The sequence below is a fragment of the Macaca fascicularis genome, chromosome 7, assembly GCF_037993035.2.
Source record: "Macaca fascicularis isolate 582-1 chromosome 7, T2T-MFA8v1.1".
NCBI classification, from domain to species: domain Eukaryota; kingdom Metazoa; phylum Chordata; class Mammalia; order Primates; family Cercopithecidae; genus Macaca; species Macaca fascicularis.
This window is the reverse complement of record NC_088381.1, coordinates 26,070,422-26,092,530: the sequence shown is the minus strand read 5'-3', so window position 1 is coordinate 26,092,530 and position 22,109 is coordinate 26,070,422. Positions and strand designations below refer to the sequence as shown.

Here is a 22,109-nt window from a genome sequence, read left to right as displayed (position 1 = left end):
GTTTTTGTTGGCTTTGTCAAAGATCAGATAGTTGTAGATATGTGGCCTTATTTATGGGTTCTTTATTCTGTTCCATTGGTCTATGTGTCTGTTTTTGTACCAGTTCCATGCTGTTTGGGTGGCTGTAGCCCTGTAGTTTATAATAGTTTGTAGTTAAGTAGCATGAACAGCTTTGTTGTTTTTGCTTAGGATTGTCTTGGGTATTTGAGCTCTTTTTTTGGTTCCATATGAATTTAAAAATAGCCTTTTCTAGTTCTGTGAAGAATGTGATTGGTAGTGTAATAGGAATGGCATTGAATCTACAAATTGCTTTGGGCAGTGTGGTCATTTTAATGATACTGATTCTTCCTGTTCACGAGCATGGAATGTTTTTCCATTTGTTTGTGTCATCTCTGATTTCTTTGAGAAGTGTTTTGTAGTTCTTATAGAGATCTTTCACCTCCCTGGTAAGCAGTATTCCTAGATATTTTTGTGTGTCTGTGGCAATCGTGAATGAGATTATGTTTCTGATTTGGCTCTTGGCTTGACTGTTGTTGTTATATAGGAGTACTAGTGATTTTTATACATTAATTTTGTATCCTGAGACTTCGCTGAAGTTGTTTATCAGCTTAAGGAGCCTTTGAGACTACGGGGTTTTCTAGGTATAGGATCATGTTATCTGAAAACAGGGTGTTATGACTTCCTTTCTATTTCTATTTGGACTTCTAAAAGGAAGTCTATTGGACTTCCTTTCTTTATTTCTTTCTGTTGCCTGATAGCTTTGACTAGGGCTTCCAATACTATGTTCAATAGAAGTGGTGAGAGAGGGCATCCTTGTCTTGTGCTGGTTTTCAAGGGGAATGCTTCCAGCTTTTGCCCATTTATTATGACATTGGCTGTAAGTTTGTCATAGATGGCTATTATTATTTTGAGGTATATACCTTCAATATGTAGTTTAATGAGAGTTTTTCACATGAAAGGGTGTTGAATTTTATCGAAAGCCTTTTCTGCATCTATTGAGGTAATCATGTAGATTTTTATTTTAGTTTTATTTACGTGATGAATCACATTTATTGATTTGCATATGTTGATCCAACTTTGCATCCCAAGGATAAAGCCTACTTGATTGTGGTGGATAGGCTTTTTGATGTACTGCTGGATTCAATTTGCCAGTATTTTGTTGACGATTTTCGCATCAATGTTCATCAAGAATATTGGCCTGTAGTTCTCTTTTTTTGTTGTATCTCTGCCCGGTTTTAGTAATAGGATGATGCTGGCCTCATAGAATGAGTTAGGGAGGAGTCCTTCCTTAATTTTTTGGAATAGTTTCAGCAGGTATGGTATCAGCTCTTCTTTGTAAATCTGGTAGAATTCAGTTGTGAATCTTTCTGGTCCTGGGCTTTAATAGGTTGATAGGCTATTTATTACTGATTCAATTTCAGACCTCATTATTGGTCTGTTCAGGGATTCAGTTTCTTTTTGGCTCAGTCTTGGGAGGGTTATCAGTTTCTTTCAGATTTTCTAGTTTATGTGCACGGAGGCATTTATAGTATTCTCTGATGGTTGTATTTCTGTGGAGTCAGTGGTGATATCCCCCTTATCATTTCTTTTTTATGTTTTTGCAAAATGAAAGCAAGTTTATTTAAAAAGTAAAGGGATGAAAAAATGGCTACTCCATAGACAGAGCAGCCCAAAGGACTGCTGGTTGCCCATTTTTATGGTTATTTTTGATTATATGCTAAACAAGGGGTGGATTATTCAAGCCTCCCCTTTTTAGACCAAAAAGGGTAACTTCCTGACATTGCCATGTCATTTGTAAACTGTCATGGCACTGGTGGGAGTGTAGCAGTGAGGATGACTTGAGGTTGGTCACTCTTGTCGCCATTTTGGTTTTGGTGGGTTTTGGCTGCCTCCTTTACTACAACCTGTTTTATCAGCAAGGTCTTTATGATCTGTAAACTTTTGTTCTGACCTCCTATTCCCTTATTATTTCTGATTGTGTTTATTTGATTCTTCTCTCTTTTCCTCTTTATTAGTCTAGCTAGCAGTCTATTTTGTTTATTAAAAAAAAAAACAAAAAACAGGAGTTGTCCTGGATTTGTTGATCTTTTTAATGTTTTTTTGTGCCTCAGTCTCCTTCAGTTCAGCTCTGATTTTGGTTATTTTTTGTCTTCTACTAGCTTTGGGGTTGGTTTTCTTTTGGTTCCCTGGTTCTTTTAGTTGTGATGTTAGGTTGTTAACTTCAGATCTTTTTTGACTTTTCGATGTCAGCATTTAGTGATATAAATTTCCCTCTTAACACTGCCTTAGCTGTGTCCCAGAGATTCTGGTATGTTATATCTTTGTTCTCATTAGTTTCGAAGGACTTCTTGATTTCTGCCTTAATTCCATTTTTTTTCCCTAAAAGTCATTCAGTAGCAGGTTATTCAATTTCCATGTAATTGTATGGTTTTGAGTGAATTTCTTAGTCTTGATTTCTAATTTGATTGCTGTGTAGTCCAAGAGACTATCATGAATTCAGTTCTTTTGCATTTGCTGAGGAGTGTTTTACTCCCAATTATGTGATCGATTTTAGAGTATTTCCCATGTGGGCAATGAGAATGTGTATTCTATTATTTTGGAGTGGTGAGTTCTATAGATGTCTACCAGGTCCATTTGACCCAGTGCTGGGTTTAGGTCCTGAATACCTTTGTTAATTTTCTGCCTCAGTGATTTGTCCTAATACTGTCAGTGGGCTGTTAAAAGTCTTCCAGTATTACTGTATGGGAGTCTAAGTTTCTTTGAAGGTCTCTAAGAGCTTACTTTATGAATCTGGTTGCTCCTGTTTTGGGTGCATACATATTTAGGATAGTTAGGTCTTCTTGTTGAATTGAGACTTTTACCGTTATGTAATTCCCTTGTCTGTTTTGATTTTTTGGTTTAAAGTCTGTTTTGTCTGAAATTAGGATTGCAACTCCTGCTTTTTTCTGTTTCTCAGTTTCTTGGTAAATTTTTCTCCATTTCTTTACTTTGAGCCTATGTGTGTCATTGCATGCAAGATGGGTCTCTTGAAGATAGCATACTAATGCATCTTGGTTCTTTATCCAGCTTTCCACTCTGTGCCTTTTAATGGGGGCATTTAGCCCCCATTTACATTCAAGGTTAATATTGATATGTGTTGATTTGATCCTGTCATCATGATGTTAGCTGGTTATTATGCAGATTTGTTTGTTTGCTTTATAGTGTCACTGGTGTATGTACTGCAAGCAGGTGCAGCCAGGCTGGGGCCCTGGGAGAGGCCAGCAGACCATGGGGTGCCCAAGATGGACTGGCCCCATCTTTTGGGCAAGGTGACCTTGTATAGCTCAGGTCCGACAGTTCCTCTAGGGCTGTCGTCTTGTTGTTAGTTGGTTATTATGCAGACTTGATTGTGTGGGTGCTTTTTAGTGTCATTGGTGTATGTACTTAAATAATGTTTTTCTGGTGGCTAGTAACAGTCTTTGGTTTCCGTATTTAGCACTCCCTGAAGGACCTCTTGCAAAGCAGGTATGTTGGTAACGAATTCCTTTAACATTTGCTTATCTGAAAAAGATCTTATTTCTCCTTCACTTATGAAGCTTAGTTTGGCTAGATAGGAAATTCTTAGTTGGAATTTCTTTTCTTTAAGAATACTGAATACAGCTGGGTACAGTGGCTCAGCCTGTAATCCAGCACTTTGGGAGGCCAAGGCAGGTGGATCACGTGAGGTCAAGAATTTGAGACCATCCTGACCAACATGGTGAAACCCCATCTCTACTAAAAATACAAAATTAGCTAGGTGCGGTGGTGCATAATCCCAGCTACTTGGGAGGCTGAGGTAGGAGAATCACTTGAACCCAAGAGGGGGAGGTTACAGTGAGCCAAGATTGTGCCACTGCACTCCAGCCTGGGCAACAAGAGCAAAACTCTGTCTCAAAAAAAAAAAAAAAAAGAGTTCTGAATATAGGCCCCCAATCTCTTCTGGCTTGTAGGATTTTTGCTGAAAAGTCTGCTCTTAGCCTGGTGAGGTTCCCTTTGTAGGTTTACCTGCCCTTCTCTCTAGCTGCATTTAATATTTTTTCTTTCGTGTCAGCCTTGGAGAATCTGATAACTATGTGTCTTGTGGATAGTCATCTTGTATAGTATCTCACAAGGGTTCTGTCTGTGTTTCCTGAATTTAAATGTTGGCCTCTCTGACGAGGTTTGGGAAATTATCATGGATGATGTCCTGAAATATGTTTTACAAGTTCCTTTTCTCTCCCTCTTTTTCAGGAACACTAGTGAGTATAGATTTGATCTCTTCACATAATCTCATATTTCTCAGAGGTTTTGTTCATTATTTTTTATTTATTTTTGTGTGACTGAGTTATTTCTGAGAAGCAATCTTTGAGGTCTGAGATTCATTCCTCAGCTTGGTCTATTCTGCTGTTAATACTTGTGATTGTATTATTAAATACTTGTAGTGTGTTTTTCAGCTCTGTCAGTTCAGTTTGGTTCTTTCTTAAAATTATCATTTCAACCTTCAGCTCCTGTATTGTTTTATTGTAATTCTTAGATTCTTTGGAGTTGGTTTCAGTTTCTCCTGAATTTTCATGATCTTTATTTCTAGCCGTGTTCTGAATTCTTTGCCTGTTATTTCAGTCATTTCAACCTGGTTAAGCACCATTAGTGGAACTAGTGCAGTCATTTGGAGGAAAAAGACACTTTGGCTTTTTGAATTGCCAGAGTTCTTGTGCTGATCCTTTCTCATCTGTGTGGGCTGATGTTCCTTTAACTGTGGTGTAGTTTGAGTGTAGTCAGTTGACTTTGTTTCTGGATATTTTCAGAGGGCTGAGACTTTGTCTTGGGTGTTTTTTTGTAGCTGAATTATTGTCGTTAGTGTTATTGGGAAATGTATTTGCACAATATTTTTAGTATTGAAGTTTGGGATGTGATTCAGTAGATGGTGCTTAAACATACTGGTTAGTAGCTAGGCACTTGCTCAGCCAAATGGTTCTTCTGTATTTCCTCACATTTACAAGGCATGCTCCTTTCAAAGAAGTTTTAAAATTCTGACTACTTAATTTTATCAAATGACTTTTCAAAATCTATTGAAATGGCCTTTAGGTAAATTATACTAACAAAAGTTTTAATAGTTATTCTTTTTGTTAATATAAAAGTTTTATTGGATTTATCAATCAGAATTTTAACATGTATTTATATTTTTGTGGTCTCATTTTTCAGGTTATATGACCAAAAACTATGGTTTTTGTTACTGCAACTCTGCTGCTTGAAAACTTCCACTGTTTCTTTTCCTCCTGCAGAATAAACCTTGGAGATTAACCTTAACATTTAATTAAATCTGACTTCATTTTTTTTGTTGATACATAATCATTGTACCCATTTATAGGGTACATGTGATATTTTGATGCATGCATGCAATGTGTAATGATCAAATCAGGTTATTTAGAATAGCTATCATTTTTGTGTCAGGAATATTTCAAATCTTCTTTTATAGATATTTTGAAATATATAAGACATCGTTGCTAACTATAGTTGCCCTACTATGCTATCAAACAGTAGAACTTAACCATTCTAAATAACTATATGTTTTTACACATTAACCAACCTCTCTTAATCCCCTCCACTCCCCCAACACCCTTCTCACAACCTCTGGTAACCACCATTCTACTCTATACCTCCACAAGATAAACTTTTTAAGTGCCCACATATGAGTAAGAACACATAATACTTGTCTTTCTGTGCCTGTCTTATTTCACTTAACAGACAACCTCCAGTTTTATCCATAATGCTGCAAATGACAGGATTTCATTCATTTAATGGCTACATAATATTCCATTGTGTATATATACCACATTTTATCTATTTATCCTTTGATGGAAACTTAGGTTGGTTCTATACCTTAGCTGTAGTGAATAGTGTTCCAGTAAACCTGAGAGTGCAGGAATCCCTTTGATTTCCTCTCTTTTGGAGAGACAATGAGTAGCGGGATTGCTGGACTAATTGTATGATAGTTCTATTTTTAGTTTTTTGAGAAACCTCTGTGCTGTTTTCCATGATAGCTGTACTAATTTACATTCCCACCAATAGTATTATAAGAATTCTCTTTTCTCTTCATCCTTACTAGCATTTGTTGTTTTTTGGTAATAGCCATTCCAACTTGGATAAGATGATATTTCATTGTGGGTTTGACTTGCATTTCTCTGATGATTTGTGATGTTGAACATTTTTCATAGGCCATTTGTATGTCTTCTTTTGAGAAATGTATATTCAGATCCTTTACCCACTTTTTGATGGTATTATTTGTTGTTTATTTTTGCTGTTGAGTTGTTCTAGTTCCTTGAATACTAATATATTCTGGATATTAGTTTCTTATTAAATAAATGGTTTGCAAATATTTTCTCCCATTACACAGGTTGTCTCATCACTCTGTTAATTGTTTCCTTTGTTGTACAGAAGACTTCTATTTTAATATAGTCCCATTTCTGACCCCATCTTTATTGATCTATAACTTTCAAGCACATAGCCTTCTTTTCAATCATATTTGATCTCATTTTTCCTAAAAAGTCTCTCTTTCTTGTTCCTGTGTACACTTTAAAAAATGAGAATAATACGATCCTCTTTCTGGAAGCAATACATCATTCTTTCCAATTTGTTTTATATGTCATATGTCATCTCCTTTCTAAAATATGTGTATGTGTAATATGTGTATATGTGTGGTATTGTGTGTGTAAAACTTACCTGTAAGCTTAGTTATTATTGGAGTAAGTAAGAGTGTGGAAATTAACCTGCTATCTATGTCTGTCTATAGTATATGTATATTATATATGTTTTATATATATATAAACATGACTAGATGATGAAAAACTAATCTATGTGTATAAAGCAGTGTAGTAGACATTAAAATTTGCCACCCGGATTCCCTTTCAAAGAAGGATCTGTGCTCTAGAGGCTAAGAGTGCTGTTAAGGGACACCCTTCAACTGTCAGTCCCTTCATTGGTTTCCTGACCTCCAGAGAACTTCCTTTTCTGAGGAAGCTTCTTTCCAGGAACCATCCAGTGACTGCTCAAGTTGGAGCAGAAAGGCTTGGCTATTTCAGTCCAGGGACAACTATGATCGGTACTTTCAGCTCTAGAACTCTTCTTCGAGCCAGTTGTGGCTATTAGGCCTCCATCATAGCTAATTTCTCCATCTGCCCAATCCTGCCTCTTCCCTTGACTGCCAAAGGCATTGATTCCAAAGGCATTTGCAATAAACATTCTGAACACTAAACTTCCCCGGAGAGTCTATTTCCCAGGAACCTAACTGTAATAAGTAGTTTGTTTATTACAGCCCTTATCTCTATTTGTTTTGTTTGTGGATGTATCTGATTCCGTTTTTGAACCATAACTAGTTTGAGGGCAAGGGTCATCTTTGAATTTCTGGTATTAAACACAGCAATAGTATTTTAGGCCTCTGTAGAAAAAAAAAAAAAAATATATATATATATATATACACACACACACACACACACGTATCTATATTTATCTATGCATACTAATTAACTGAACAAATTTACTAAATGTAAAATTTCTTTAATTTAGAGTTTTAAAGATTTTATTTAAAATGTTTTCCAGCTTTCAGATGAAATGGAGACAGAGAAGAATATAGAGGTACTTAAAATTTCTGTTCTGCCAGATTGTATATCAAGTGTATTATGTAGGACTAAAATAACGTTTACAACAATATAAATATAGCTCTAAATATAGAGAGAGGTACCAGAGGAGAGGGTTGGAAACAGGTATAGAAGCTTTCTCTTTCTGCCTAGTCTTTATTTATTTATGTGTAGTCTAGCTAAAAGTCTTGATCATTTGAGTTTATGTCAAAATTAGTTCGGAAATACAATTTTGTTTTTATTTTAGGTATGGCATATGAATGTACCAGGGTTTTTAATTTCAGAGAAGCAGAACATATGAAGGTTTTTCTTTATTTTTTGCAGGGGGTGTGGGGAATGGAGCCTCACTCTGTGGTCCAGGCTGGAGTGCAGTGGTGCAACGCTGGCTCACTGCAACTTCTGCCTTCCAGGTTCAAGTGATTCTCCTGCCTCAGCCTCCCAAGTAGCTATGATTACAGGTGCATGCCACCATGCACAGCTAATTTTTGTATTTTTAATAGAGATGGAGTTTCACCATGTTGTCCAGGCTGGTCCCGAACTCCTGACCTCAAGTGATCCACCCACTTCAGCCTCCCAGTGTGCTGGGATTACAGGCGTGAGCCACCATACCCGGCCGAAGGTGTTTCTTTGATGGGATATATAATTTTTAGTTAATTTAGTAAAAAGAAGTAAAATAATTATGTTAATGAGTGATAGTTAAATGTTGGTCTTCTGTAGTTATACAAGTCTACTATATTGAGAAGAGTGAAATATTTACTCTCCTGTTATATTTTCCTCTTTCTAGGGTTGCAGCTTCACAGGATTCAAAGCAAATGAACTTACTAAGCTACCCAGACATTTGGATGCTGAACGAATTTATCTTTTTATTTTAAAAGCCCATAATTTTGATGTATGTAAATATTTCATTTTATTGTAGGATAAATTTTGACAGTATGATTTAATGAATCAGACCTATATTTAAAGCTATGAGAAATTAAGTGTTTAGCAAGATTTGATCCTTTGGGCATTAAATTTGGCAGGAAAGACAAGTGATGTGTCTAACCCACTGATTACCAGAAAAGAATGTTTTAAACTCTGTGTTACTGCTTTGGGACCCTGAGGTTGCTAGTGTACACTGGCTTGGCATGTAACCGTAACAGGTGTGTTTTCCTTCTTGTCTGTTCCTGCTCTGTCAGCTCAGGATGTTTTAGCCTGATCATTTTTGATCCTGAAATAAGTTGTAAGTGCCCTTCTTCACAACCCTTCTGGGTGTTTCTTTTGAGTCTCCAAGTGTCTGTGGGAATTTTTGGGTAGTATCCCTATAGGGTAACCAAACGATGGGAAACTGCAGGTGTTGGGAGGTCAGTAGATCAATAACCAGTGAATACCAGGGCTAAAATGAGGATAAGATGGTTACCTGGTAAAACTGGTCATTTTGCCCTCCATGATTAAATTATCCATGATTAAATGGATACATTGCCATTTAATCCAATTTTGATTAATTGTTTGCTTAGAAAGAACACTAGACAGGCTCAGGATAGGGGCTTATTGGAATAGAAGTCCATGATTGTTTGTATTTGTCCTCAGTGGAAAAGGTGGAAATAATGGCATGAATCTTACATGTTTGCTGTTCTTGGTTTTCCTTTCAATATCTACTAGCCAAATATGGTTATTGAGCATATGAAATGTGGCTAGTATGAGGAGCTGAATTTTTTATTGTATTTCTTTTAACTACTTTATATATAAATCTAAAAACTAAATTTCATTTAGTTATTAAAATGCTTTTAATTATGCTTGGAACAAAATTACAAACATGTATTCTATGAAGTCTAAATATTAATCTAGTACTTCTGATGAAAATGTACTGTTCAAGTTGAGATATGCTATCAAAAATATATACCATATTTCAAATGCCTAGTACCAAAAATGGAATGCAAAATATTTTAATAATTTTTATAAAAATTATGTGTTGAAATATTTTAAATATATTTGATTAAATAAAATGTCACTAAAATTAATTTCACTCTTTACTTTTTTAATGTGACTACAAGAAAATTTAACATGTATGTGGCTCGTGTTAAATTTCTGTTGGACAGTGCTGATCTGTAAGCATTGAAAGCATACTCTTTATAAAGCCTATTTACATTAACATGTTTTGTAATATATTTTAATCTCCATGCATCTCTCTTTTGTTTTTTTCCATAGGAAAGAGTTTTTAAAATCTGGAAGACTCATTTTCTCTCAGAAGCCTCCATTGCTCTTTTGCATGACTCCTTTTGGTGGTGGTTTCTCCACAAGTTCAGGGTATAGTGATTTTTAAAAATTTCTTTTTAAGTTGATTTTTGGCTTAATTAATTTTTCAGTAGAGATAAGTCTAGTACAAAAATGCTTTTCTGGATGCAATTACAGAGATGAGTTTTTGAGCATTCCACACATTAGAAATCCTATTTGAAGTCTAGAGTTCTTTCAGAGGAGTTAAAACTTTAATATAGATTTCAAAAGATTCTGGATCTTTGAAATTAGACTTCATATATTACATATATCATAATATATATCACATATTATATAATTAGAGTCTAAGTCAGATTTTTAATCAGAAGATCCAGAATTAGAAGGGTGAGAATTCTGATTAGGATTGAACAGATAAAGAAGGTGTATTAGTCTGTTTTCACACTCTTATAAAGAACCACCTAAGACTGGGCAATTTATGAAGGAAAGAGATTTAATTGACTCACATTTCCACATGGCTGTGGAGGCCTCACGAAACTTACAATCATGGTGGAAGGCAAAAGGGAAGCAGGCACCTTCTTCACAGGGAGGCAGGAAAGAGAGAAAAGGAGGGGAAAGTGCCACACTTTTTAAACCACAGATCTCATGAGAACTCACTATTACGAGAATATCATGGGGAAAACCATTCCCATGATCCAGTCACCTCCCATCAGATCCCTCCCTCAACATGTGGGGATTATAATTCAAGATGAGATTTGGTTGGGGAGACAGCCAAACCATATCAGATGTGGTATCTGGGAATCAATAAGAGAAGAAATAAGCAGCACATGAAACTGTGTTTTACTAGAAGAATTTCAGTAATAATATTATAATACCCTTAATGTTCTAAAAAATAGCTCTTGGGACCTTGACTACAAAAAAGACAAGTACCTGGAAAGTGCATCATTCCCCTCCAAAAAACAATAAAATAAAGACATTTAACTTATAAAGTCAGTTTTTTTTTTTTTTAACCCATCATATAAAGTAGATTTCAAAGCAAAGAATGTTACCACAGATAAAGAAAGTAATTTTATAATGCTGAAGTGGTCAACTCATCAACCTGACTTAACAATTCCAAGTATTTATGCACCTAATACAAATGCTTCAAAACACATTTAATAAAAACTTGTAATACTTTAAAAAGAAATACACAAATCAATACGTATAGAGACTTCAGTCCCTTCTTTGAATAGTTGGTAGAATATACAGAAAATTAGTAAGGTTACAGAATGATATAGAAGGCTTGGCCGGGCGCGGTGGCTCAAGCCTGTAATCCCAGCACTTTGGGAGGCCGAGACGGGCGGATCACGAGGTCAGGAGATTGAGACCATCCTGGCTAACATGGTGAAACCCCGTCTCTACTAAAAAAAACACAAAAAACTAGCCGGGCGAGGTGGCGGGCGCCTGTAGTCCCAGCTACTCGGGAGGCTGAGGCAGGAGAATGGCGTAAACCCAGGAGGCGGAGCTTGCAATGAGCTGAGATCCGGCCACTGCACTCCAACCTGGGCGACAGAGCGAGACTCCGTCTCGGAAAAAAAAAAAAAAAAAAAAGAATGATATAGAAGGCTTAAACAACACTCTCAAGCAACTTGACATAATTGACATTTATTAAACATCTCTCCTGTATTAGTTGGTTTTGTGCTACAATAACAGAATATAACAGAATGGTGATTTATAATGGACAGAATGAATTGACTCACAGTAGGCTAGGAAGTCCAAGATAGAGGGGCCAGCATGTGGTGAGGGCCTTTTTCCTGCATCATCCCTTGGCAGCAGGTAGAAGATGAGAGAGGGAATAAGCAAGAGGGCCCCTCCTATGATAACAAACACACTTCTGTGATAATGGCATAATCTGTTCATGAGGGTAATGTCCCCAAGACCCAAACACTTCCCATTAGGCCTCATCTCCCAACACCACTGCACTGGGGATCAAGTTTTCAATACATGAACTTTGGGGGACACATTCAAATCATAGCACCTCCCAATAACAGCAGAATACACATTTTTCTCAAGTCCACATTAAACATTTAAGATTAACTATATTCTGAGCTAGGAAAATATCCTAATAAGTTTATAAGAATTCAAGTCAAACACAGTATTTTCAGATCAAAATGGAATTATATTATAAAATAATAACAGATATCTAAAAAATCCCCAAATATTTGGAAATGAACACAATTCTCAGTAACCATGGATCAAATCAGGAATCAGTAAGGAAATCAGAAATTCTTTTGAACTAAATGAAAATGAAAACAGATTAAAATGTGTGAGATATAACTAGAGCAGTATTTAGAGAGAAAATCATAGAATTAAAATGCCTACATTAGAAAAAAGAGGAAGTTCTCCAAAAAGAGGAAGTTCAGCTTCTACCTTAAGAAAGTGGAAAAAGAAAAAAAAAAAACCAAACCTATGGAAAGCAGAAGAAAATAAAATAATAAAGACCAGAGAGAAAATTAATAACATTAAAAAGAGAAGACAAAGAAACTCAATTAGGCCAAAAGTTGGTTATTCCAGAATTCTAAAAATGAGGTAGCACAAGAGCAGACTGAAGCCTCTGTTTCACTGAGAGTGACCATAGAAGAAACAAAACCCAAACACAGCTCGTTACTTAACTTAATTGAGTCAAGCTCCTAAAGGCTTAGCAAAGGAAGAGGAATGCCTATTCCCAAGCATAAATATTATGTACCTCAGTTTCTACAGGCCTATGAAAGATGCCCAGCTCTCAAACAGAAGGTATAAGACATATGAAGAAGGAAAGGAATTATGGGGTTGTTTGGTATGAAAATGATCAGCTTAATGAGAAAATGTCACATTGTTTTTCCAGGTGAATATACAATTTTATACTCCCGTTAATATATTGAGTTCCTATTGTTCCTGAACAACCAGTGGGTCAAAGAAGAAATCAAAAAGGAAGTCAGAAAATACCTTGAGATAAATGAAAACAAAAACACAACATACGAAAACTTATGAGATGTAGCACAGGCAATGCAAAGAGGGAAATTTATAGCTGTAAATTCTTACATTAAAAAATAAGAAACCCATAGCAATTAGGCCAGAGAAAGAAATAAAAGTATCCTAATAGAAAAGGAAGAAGTGAAATATCTCTGTTTGTAATAACATCTTATATACAGAAAATCCTAAAGATTCCCCCAAAAAACTGTTTGAAATATTATATGAATTAAGTTGCAGGATACAAAATCAACATTCAAAAATTAGTAGTATTTCTGTACAGTTACAATGAATTATACAAAAAAGAAATCAAGAAAACAATTCTGTTTACAATAGTAATAACAAAAAGTAAAATACTTAGATTTAAACTTAACCAAGGAGGTGAGAAATCTGTATACTAGAAACATAAAACACTGATAAAAGAAATTGACGATGACACAAATAAATGGAAAGATATCCTGTGTTTATAGATGGAAAGAATTAGTTTAATTAAAATGTCTTTACTACCCAAAGCAACCTACAGAATCAATGCAATCACTAACAAAATTCCAGTGGTGTTTTCACAGAGATAGAAAAAAACAGTCCTAAAATTTATATGGAACTACAGAAAATCCTGAATAGTCTGAGCAATCTTGAGCAAAAAGAACAAAGCTTGAAGTATCAGACTACCTAACTTCAAAAATATACTATAATGCTGTAGTATTGTAGTAAAAAACAACAACAACAGAGAATTGACATAAAAACAGACACATATACCAATAGAACAGAAAAGAGAGCCCCCAAATAAATCTACACATTTACAATTAATTGGTTTTCAACAAAGGTGCCAAGAACACATGATGGAGAATGGCCAGTCTTCAATAACTATTGTTGGGATAACTGAGTATCCACATGCAGAAGAAGGAAATTGAGCCCTTATTTCACACCATTTACAAAAATCAAGTCAGCATGAATTAAAGACTTAAATATAAGATCTGAAACTGTAAAACTACTAGAAGAAAACAGGAAAAGCTCCATGACATTGGTTTGTACAATGATTTTTTGAATATGAAGCCAAACGTACAGGCAACAAAAGCAAAAAATAGACAAATGGAATTGCATAAAACTAAAAAGCTTCACAGCAAAGCAAACAGTCAATAGATTGAAGAGAGAACCTGTAGAATGGGAGAAAACATTTGAAAACCATACATCTGATAAGGGGTTAATGTCTGAAATATATAAGCAATTTAAACAACTTAATAGCAGGAAAGCAACCTGATTTTAAAAGAAACAAAGTAAATTAGTAAATTAGTACAGTCATTTTAGAAAATAGTATGAAGTTTCCACAAAAAAACTGAAAATAGAATCACCGTAAGATCCAGCAATCTCGTTTCTGTTTATATCCAAAGGAGTTAAAATTCCTGTGTTGAAAAGATTTGCACTTTCATGTTCATTTTAGCATTAATCACATAGCCAAGACATGAAAGCAACCTGAATGTCCATCAATGGATGAATGGATAAAGAAGATTTGGTATATAAATATATATATACTATATATATTTGGTATATATAATATATAATATATATTAAAATATATATAGTAATCCATCACAAATATATTTCACAAATATATATACTATGTATATATAGTTTATATGGTTTATAGTTTATATGGATTACTATATGACCTTTAAAAACAAGGATATTCTGTAAGTTCCAACAACATAGATGGAACTGGAGGATATTTTGCTAACTGAAATAAGCCAGGTACAGAAAGACAAATACTGTATGATCTCACATGTGGAGTCTAAAAAAGTCAATTTCATAGAAACAGAGAGCAGAAAGGTAGTTACCAGAGGCTGAGGGTGGGAGAAATGGGGAAAGGTGCGATGATCAAATGGTACAAAGTTTCAGTTACACCAGAGAAATAAGTTTTAATGATCTGTTATACTGCATGGTGACCACAGTAAATAATATGTTTCAAATTTGATAAAAATAATTTGATATAATTTTTAAAATGGGCAAAGGCTCTAATCAAATGCTTCTCAAAGGAAGACATAAAAATAGCTATGTGAACAGTATGTGAAAAAATGCTCAACATCACTAATCATTAGGGAAATACAAACCAAAACCACAATGGGATGTCATCTCACACACCTGTTTAATATATGAGATGTTATCTCACATGGCTATTATCAAAAAAGATGCAAGATAACAACTTTTGGTGAGGATATGGAGAAAAGGAAACACTTGTATACAGTTGGAAATGTGAATTACTACAGCTAATATGGAAAACAGTATGGATTTCTCAAAAACTAAAAATAGAACTACTACATGCTCCAGTAATCCCACTTCTGGGTATACATCCAAAGGAATTGAAATCAATATGTCAAATAGATATCTCTCTGTCCACATTCATTGCAGCGCAATAGCTAAGACAGGAGATCAACCTAAGTGTCCATCATGGAAATCAGCCTAATTGTCTGTCAATGAATGAATGGATAATGTGGTGTAAATGCACAGTAGAATATTTTTGGGCCTTAAAAAAGGAAATCCTAACATTCATGACAGCCTGAATGAACCTGGAGGACGTATTGCCAAGTGGAATAAGCCAGGCTTATAAAGATAAACATCACATGATCTCACTTACATGTGGAATCTAAAAAAGTTGAACTCAGAGAAGTAGAGAGCAGAGCAGTAGTTACAGAGGCTGAGCTGAAGGCTGGGAATGGGCACATGTTCAAAGGGTAAAGAGTTTCAGTGAGACAGGAGGAATAACTTTGAGACCTGTTGCACAACGTGGTCACTACAGTAAATAGTACTATATTATATACTTCAAAATTGCTAAAAGTAAATATTAAATGTCTCACCTCAACAAATTATAAGTAACTGAGATAATGGATACATTAAGGAGCTTGATTTAATCATTTCACATTGTATTCATATATCAAAATGATACATTGTACCCTATACATACAATTATGATTTATAAATTAAAATTAATAAAACATTAAAAATCAAAGAAGAAAGATCTGAAATCAACCACACCATCTCACATATTAAGTAACTGGAAACAGAACAAATTAAATCCTAAGTTAACAGAAGGAAGGAAATAATAAATATTGCAACAGAGATAAATGAAGTGAAGAATAGAAAAACAGAAAAAAATTAACCAAACTAGGAGTTCTGTCTCTGAGAAGAACAAAATGGACAAACCTTTAGCTGGAATGACTATTAAAAAATAGGGAAGACTAATTACTAAAATTATAAATGAAAGTGGGGACAATATTTTCAGTTTAATGGAGTTAAAAAGGATTATAAGTGCTGTGAACTAATATATGCCAACAAATTGGAATAATGTAGTTGAAGTGGACACATTCTTAGAAACATACAATTTAACAAGATAGAATCACAAAGAAATAGACAATCTAAACATTATAACTATTAAGGAGATTGAATCAGTAATCAAAAACCTCCCATCAAAGAAAAGCCCTGTACCAGATGTACCAGATGGCATCACTGGGGAATTCTACCAACATTTAAAGAATAAACACCAGTCCTTCTGAAACTCTTTCAAAAAGTTGAAGAGGAAACACTTTCTAACTCAACCTGTGAGTTAGAAGGTGTTACTCTGATACTAAAGCCCAAGAAAGACACTACAATAAAAATAACAGAAACTACCAATATCTTTTATGATGAATTTTGACACAAAAATCCTCAACAAAATACCAGCAAATCAAAAGCAACAGCATATTAAAAGGATTATACACCATAACCAATGGGATTTATTCCTGGAATGCAAGGATAATTAACTCATCAAATGTTTGCATGCTTTTTGTTGTCAGGTACTGTGCTAAGGCCTTGAAATACAAAGTTGCAAAAATATGATCCCTGTTCTTATTTAATCTTACTACACTCTTTTAAAATAAGTATATATTACCTACATTTGACAGATGAGAAACCTGGGACTTAATTAACTTGCCCAGGGTAATACAGCTAATGCAAAACAGCCAGTGTTAAAATTTGGGTCTGCATTATGCCAAAACCCATGCTGATTCTCCTATACCAATTGATCTGCTCATAAAAATAAATAAAATTGCTGTCATCATGTAAACAAATTCCAGTTTTAAATTGTAATATTGACTTTAATTTCACACATTTTTTTAAGCCTGACAGAGAAAACCAAGATTGCTTATTCGATAGAATTTCAGAAAGTTATGTGACACTTTTCATGAGCATACCTCTAAGTCGAAAGGATGCATTCTTTCAGGTAAACATTGAAATTAACAGTTATGCTAATTATTTTTAAAGTGAATGAAATAGAAAAAATAGTTATTTTATTTAAACCTGTATGAGAATATATTTTGTTACTTTTGAAAGCAAAGTTGTCTGGTGTAGAGTACTAGTAATATTTTAAAAGTTATGTTCTTATTAACCCCTCAAAATATTGTATTCTCTGGCATCAAGGTCTTTCTTAATCTCCCTAGTGACTACAGGTACTTTGTTTGCATAGTAATAATTTTAAAACTATTGACTCATTCTATGTATGTTCCTGTCTTTTTTCTGTTTACCTACAAAATTATTTATGACTTTTACTTTATAATGAATCTTGATCCATTTAGGAGGACTTTGCAAGTTTATTTTATGCCCAAGGACTAAGCACCTGTTACAGTAAAGTACAATGCATAAAATTATGAATCAAATGTTTGCCGTGCTTTTCTGTTATTGTACTAACTGATGGATAGGATTGACTCAAATAAGGAATGTCCCTGGGTAGTGTGAAATGAAGATGGTAGGAATCTCACTGAGTATTTTTAAGTTTACTACTTAGCATTTCAAAACACAAGCCATATTCAGATACATTGTTACATTAGCAGTTTATAAATCAGAAATCATAGTAAATACTTTGGAGTTTGTAAATGTTTTCATGAGAAAGCCATACCCAAAATAAAAAGGTAAGTGTGTTTCATGATGAAAATATAAACAAGCCTAAATTCACAAATTTGCCAAATATTTATATTTAATCTTGACCTATCTTACTCACAAACACATTTGTAAAGTATGATAGAAAGAAACTACCATTAGTAGACTGGAAATAAGGAGACTTGGCTTCGTGTCCAGAATTTGCTACTGATTACCTGGGTGATTTCAGCAAGCCACTCAATCTCTCAGGTTGACAGCTGGGTTGTGTATCAAATGAAGAGGTTAATTAGATCTTGATTATTTTAAGACAGTGATTCTTAAATTTTTATCAAACAGTGATGTTCTGACAGGTTTTTACTTATTTGCAGCAAAAAGTTAATGATTAGGCATGTTGCAATTAAATTGTCTAAAGATCACAAAAACACCTGTTTCTGCTACCCATATTCTTTCAGTTAGTCTATTCTTCTACGGTTTTTATATTTTAACTATTTACTGAGAGTGCCTAGTCCACCTACATGATTTTATGAAATCAAGCATGCTTTAATACAGGGTCCTTAAGAAAAGGATAAGAGGCTTTTAAATATGGACAAAGAATAAAATGGTGGTAACATTGTGTATCCCCCATTCTTTAGTTTCTGTTTCTGCTTTTATGATCCAAATATTCTTGCTTGTGATGGATGTGTCTTTTGATAGATTTTATACTTACAACCTCTCTCAAACCATGATTTGACTTTTTCTGGGTTCTGATTTTCAGTAACTTTTTCTAAGAAGAAATGAGAAGTTGTTTGATTAAGTCACGAAGCCTCATTTGAGAACAGAAAAGATGTACTTAATGATTAGACTCCTTGACTTGCACTGTCTTCCTTTAAAACTCCCTGTCCATGCATTTATATGTGAGAGCCACCTCCCTTCAGGATCTCATCTCTTTTTCACCATAATTTCAATTATTTTTAACTAATTCAAATAAGTGAGGGTTTTGTTACTATCAATGCATCTGATTTATATTTCCTAAGGAAGATAAATGTGTTAATATTTAAGAAAGAAAACAAAAACTATCTTCTGGTCCACTATTTAGCACAAATTAATCTGAACCTAAATATATTTTGTATGGCTTTTACTTTCCTTTCTTCCAATGTCACACAATGATATTCTCTCAGATATTTTCCAAATAGTTTGACACTTAATCTCCATCTCCTGAAAGCAGGATATTCATAGAAAATGTTTAGAAGTTCCCTTTATTCACCTTATTCAGCATTTTAATTTTAACCATTGGTATAATTTATGTATCACAAATAGAATATGCGATCATTTCTGGTAGAAAAAAATGCTCATGACTCATTTAATAAAATTAAATATGTCAACATATTATAGAGTTTTTCCTTTCTCCCTTCACTTCCCGAGAAAAATGATGGAGATCTTAAAAGAATACTGTCACCAGCAAATTTGAGCACTAATAGATTGACTGTATTAGTCTCCTACTAATGTTGTAAAAATTATATATTTAGTGGCTTAAAGCAATAGAAATTAATTTTCTTGGCTATGGAGGCCAGAAGCCCCAAATGAGTCTTACAGGGCTAAAATCAAGGCATCAGCAGGACCAATGTCTTTAAGAGGGCCCGGAGGAGAATCTATTCTTTGCCTCTTCTGTCTTCTGGTGGTTGCCAGTATTCCTTAGCTTATGGTTGTATCACTCCAATCTCTGCTTCTATTTTTGAATTGCGTTCTCATTTTCTATAGTCAAATTTTCCTCGGCTGATCTCTTATAAGGACACTTGTGATTACATTTAGAGCCCATGGGATAATCTCCTTTTTTTAAGTGGGGATTAAGTTAAGATCTTTAATCTTAACCCCCACTGAAGATCTTTATCACATTTGCGATATGCTTTTGCCTTTTAAGGTAATATTTACAGGTTCCAGGGATTAGAACATGTATATATTTTGCACCAATATTCAGTCTATCACAATGACTTGTAAGAGACCTTCTAATTCTAAAATTTTACAAAGTGATGACCTTAATGCGTGATTATAAATACTTACCTGAATGCAGAGTATGCAAATAGTTGTATCAATTTGTCTTTAATGTAAAAATATTGTGTTTTTCTATATTGAGTCACTCCCTGAGAGGAATTTAATAGTTTAGGGATTTGAAAGCTAACAAGATACTGGTAGTCCCTTTTATTTGTTGATTTCTGATTTTTTTTTCTTTTTTTTTTTTTTTTTTTTTGAGATGGAATCTTACTGTGTCACCCAGGCTGGGAGTTCAGTGGGGCAATCTCAGCTCACTGAAACGTCTGCCTCCCAGGTTCAAGCGATTCTTCTGCCTCAGCCTCCCGAGTAGCTGGAACTACAGGTGCCCACCACCACCCCCAGCTAATTTTTGTATTTTTAGTAGAGACAGGGTTTCACCATATTGGCCACACTGTTCTCGAACTCCTGACCTCATGCTCCGCCTGCCTCAGCCTCCCAAAGTGCTGGGATTACAGGTGTGAACTACTGCACCCGTGGCCTCTGATTATGGTTTTAATATTGAAATAATACTGATTGCACTATGTAAACTCATGCAAACAACCTACAGTTACTTTAAAATGTACTTTTTATTGTTATGGCTCATATGCATCATTTACAAAAATTGCTTTTAGGTTCAGGGAGTGCACATGCAGTTCATTACATGGGTATATTGTATGAAAGATCCTGTCATTCAGGTAGTAAGCATAGCATAGTGAGTTTTTCACCCCTCACTCCCCACACCTCCCTCCCCTATCTAGTAGTCCCCAGTGTCTATTGTTCTCATCTTTATGTCCATATGTATTCAATGTTCAGCTCCCACTTAGAGAACATGTGGTATTTGGTTTTCTGTTTCTGTGTTAATTAGCTTAGATTAATGGAGCTGCAACTATGTTGCTGCAAAGGACATGATTTTGTTCCTTTTTATAGCTATATGGTATTCAATGTTGTTTATGTACCACGTTTTCTTCATCCAGTCCACCACTGATGGATAGTTAGGTTGATTCCATGTCTTTGCTATTGTGAATAGTGCCATGATGAACATACAAGTGCATGTGTCTTTTTGATAGAATGACTTATTTTCCTTTGAGTAAACATGCCGTTATGGGATTCCTGGGTCTAATGGTAGTTCTGTTTTTTAAGTTGTTTGAGAAATCTCTAAACTGTTTTCCACAGTGGCTGAACTAATAAACATTTACATCAACAGTGCATGAGCATTTTTTTTTCTCTGCAGCCTTGCCAGCATCCATTGTTTTTGAATCTTTAATAATGCATGCTCAGACTGATGTCAGATAGTATGTCGCTGTGGTTTTGAGTTGCATTTCTCTAATGATTGGTGATATTAAGCATTTTTTCATATGTTTGTTTGCTGTGTGTATGTCTTCCTTTGAGAATTGGCTATTTCCTTTATCCACTTTTTAATGGGATTATTTCTTCTTTGTTGAATTGCTTAAGTTCCTTTATAGATTTTGGATATTGAGTCTTTGTTGGATAATTAGTTTGTGAATATTTTCTCCTATTCTGTAGGTTGCCTGTTTATGCTGTTGATAGTTTCCTACGTTGTGCAGAAGCTTTTTAGTTTAATTAGATCCTGCTTGTCAATTTCTGTTTTTGTTGTAGTTGCTTTTGCAGACTTAGTCACGTCTGCCAAGGCCAATGTCCAGAAAGGTACTTCCTAGGTTTTCTTCTAGGATTTTTATAGTATTACATCTTATATTTGTCTTTAATCCATCTTGAGTCAATCTTTGTATATGGTGATAGGTAGGAGTCCAGTTTTATTCTTCAGCATATGGCTAGCCAGTTACCCCAGCACCATTTATTGACTAAAGAGTCCTTTCCTGATTGCTTGTTTTGTCTACTTGTTGAAGATCAGATGTTTATAAGTGTGCAGCTTTATTTCTGGCTTCTCTGTCCTTTCTGTTTGAATATGTGTCTGCTGTTGAACCAGTACCATCCTATTTTGGTTACTGTAACCTTACAGTATAGTCAGAACTCAGGTAATGTGATGTCTCTAAATTTGTTCTTTTCGCTTGGGATTGCTTTGGCTGTTTGGGCTCATTTGTGGTTCAGTATGAATTTTAGAATAGATTTTTCTACTTCTGTGACAAATAGCATTGGTAGTTTGATAGGAATAGCATTAAATTTGTGGATTGCTTTGGGCAGTATGGCCATTTTTAACAATGTTGATTCTTCCATTCCACAAGTATGGAATGCTTTTCCATTTGTTCGTGTCACCTATGATTTCTTTGAGCAGTGTTTTGTAGTTCTCCTTGTAGAGATCTTTCACCTCCCTGGTTAGCTGCATTCCTGGGTATTTTATTTTTGGCTTTTGTAAATACAATTGCATTCTTGATTTGGCTCTCAGCTTTAACATTA

General features: G+C 34.7%; 1 protein-coding gene across 4 annotated transcripts in view; it reads left to right on the top strand.

Annotated features, from left to right (window-relative positions):
• Positions 1–22,109, top strand: part of FAM227B (family with sequence similarity 227 member B) — a 284,670-nt gene that overhangs the window by 22,805 nt on the left and 239,756 nt on the right. For all 4 annotated transcript variants that reach the window (XM_073995778.1, XM_073995777.1, XM_065547334.1 and 1 more), the window contains 4 exons: positions 7,594–7,629; positions 8,416–8,520; positions 9,816–9,914; positions 16,975–17,076. In XM_073995778.1, coding sequence (XP_073851879.1) covers positions 7,594–7,629; positions 8,416–8,520; positions 9,816–9,914; positions 16,975–17,076 — 342 coding nt within the window. The remainder of the gene's footprint in view (positions 1–7,593; positions 7,630–8,415; positions 8,521–9,815; positions 9,915–16,974; positions 17,077–22,109) is intronic.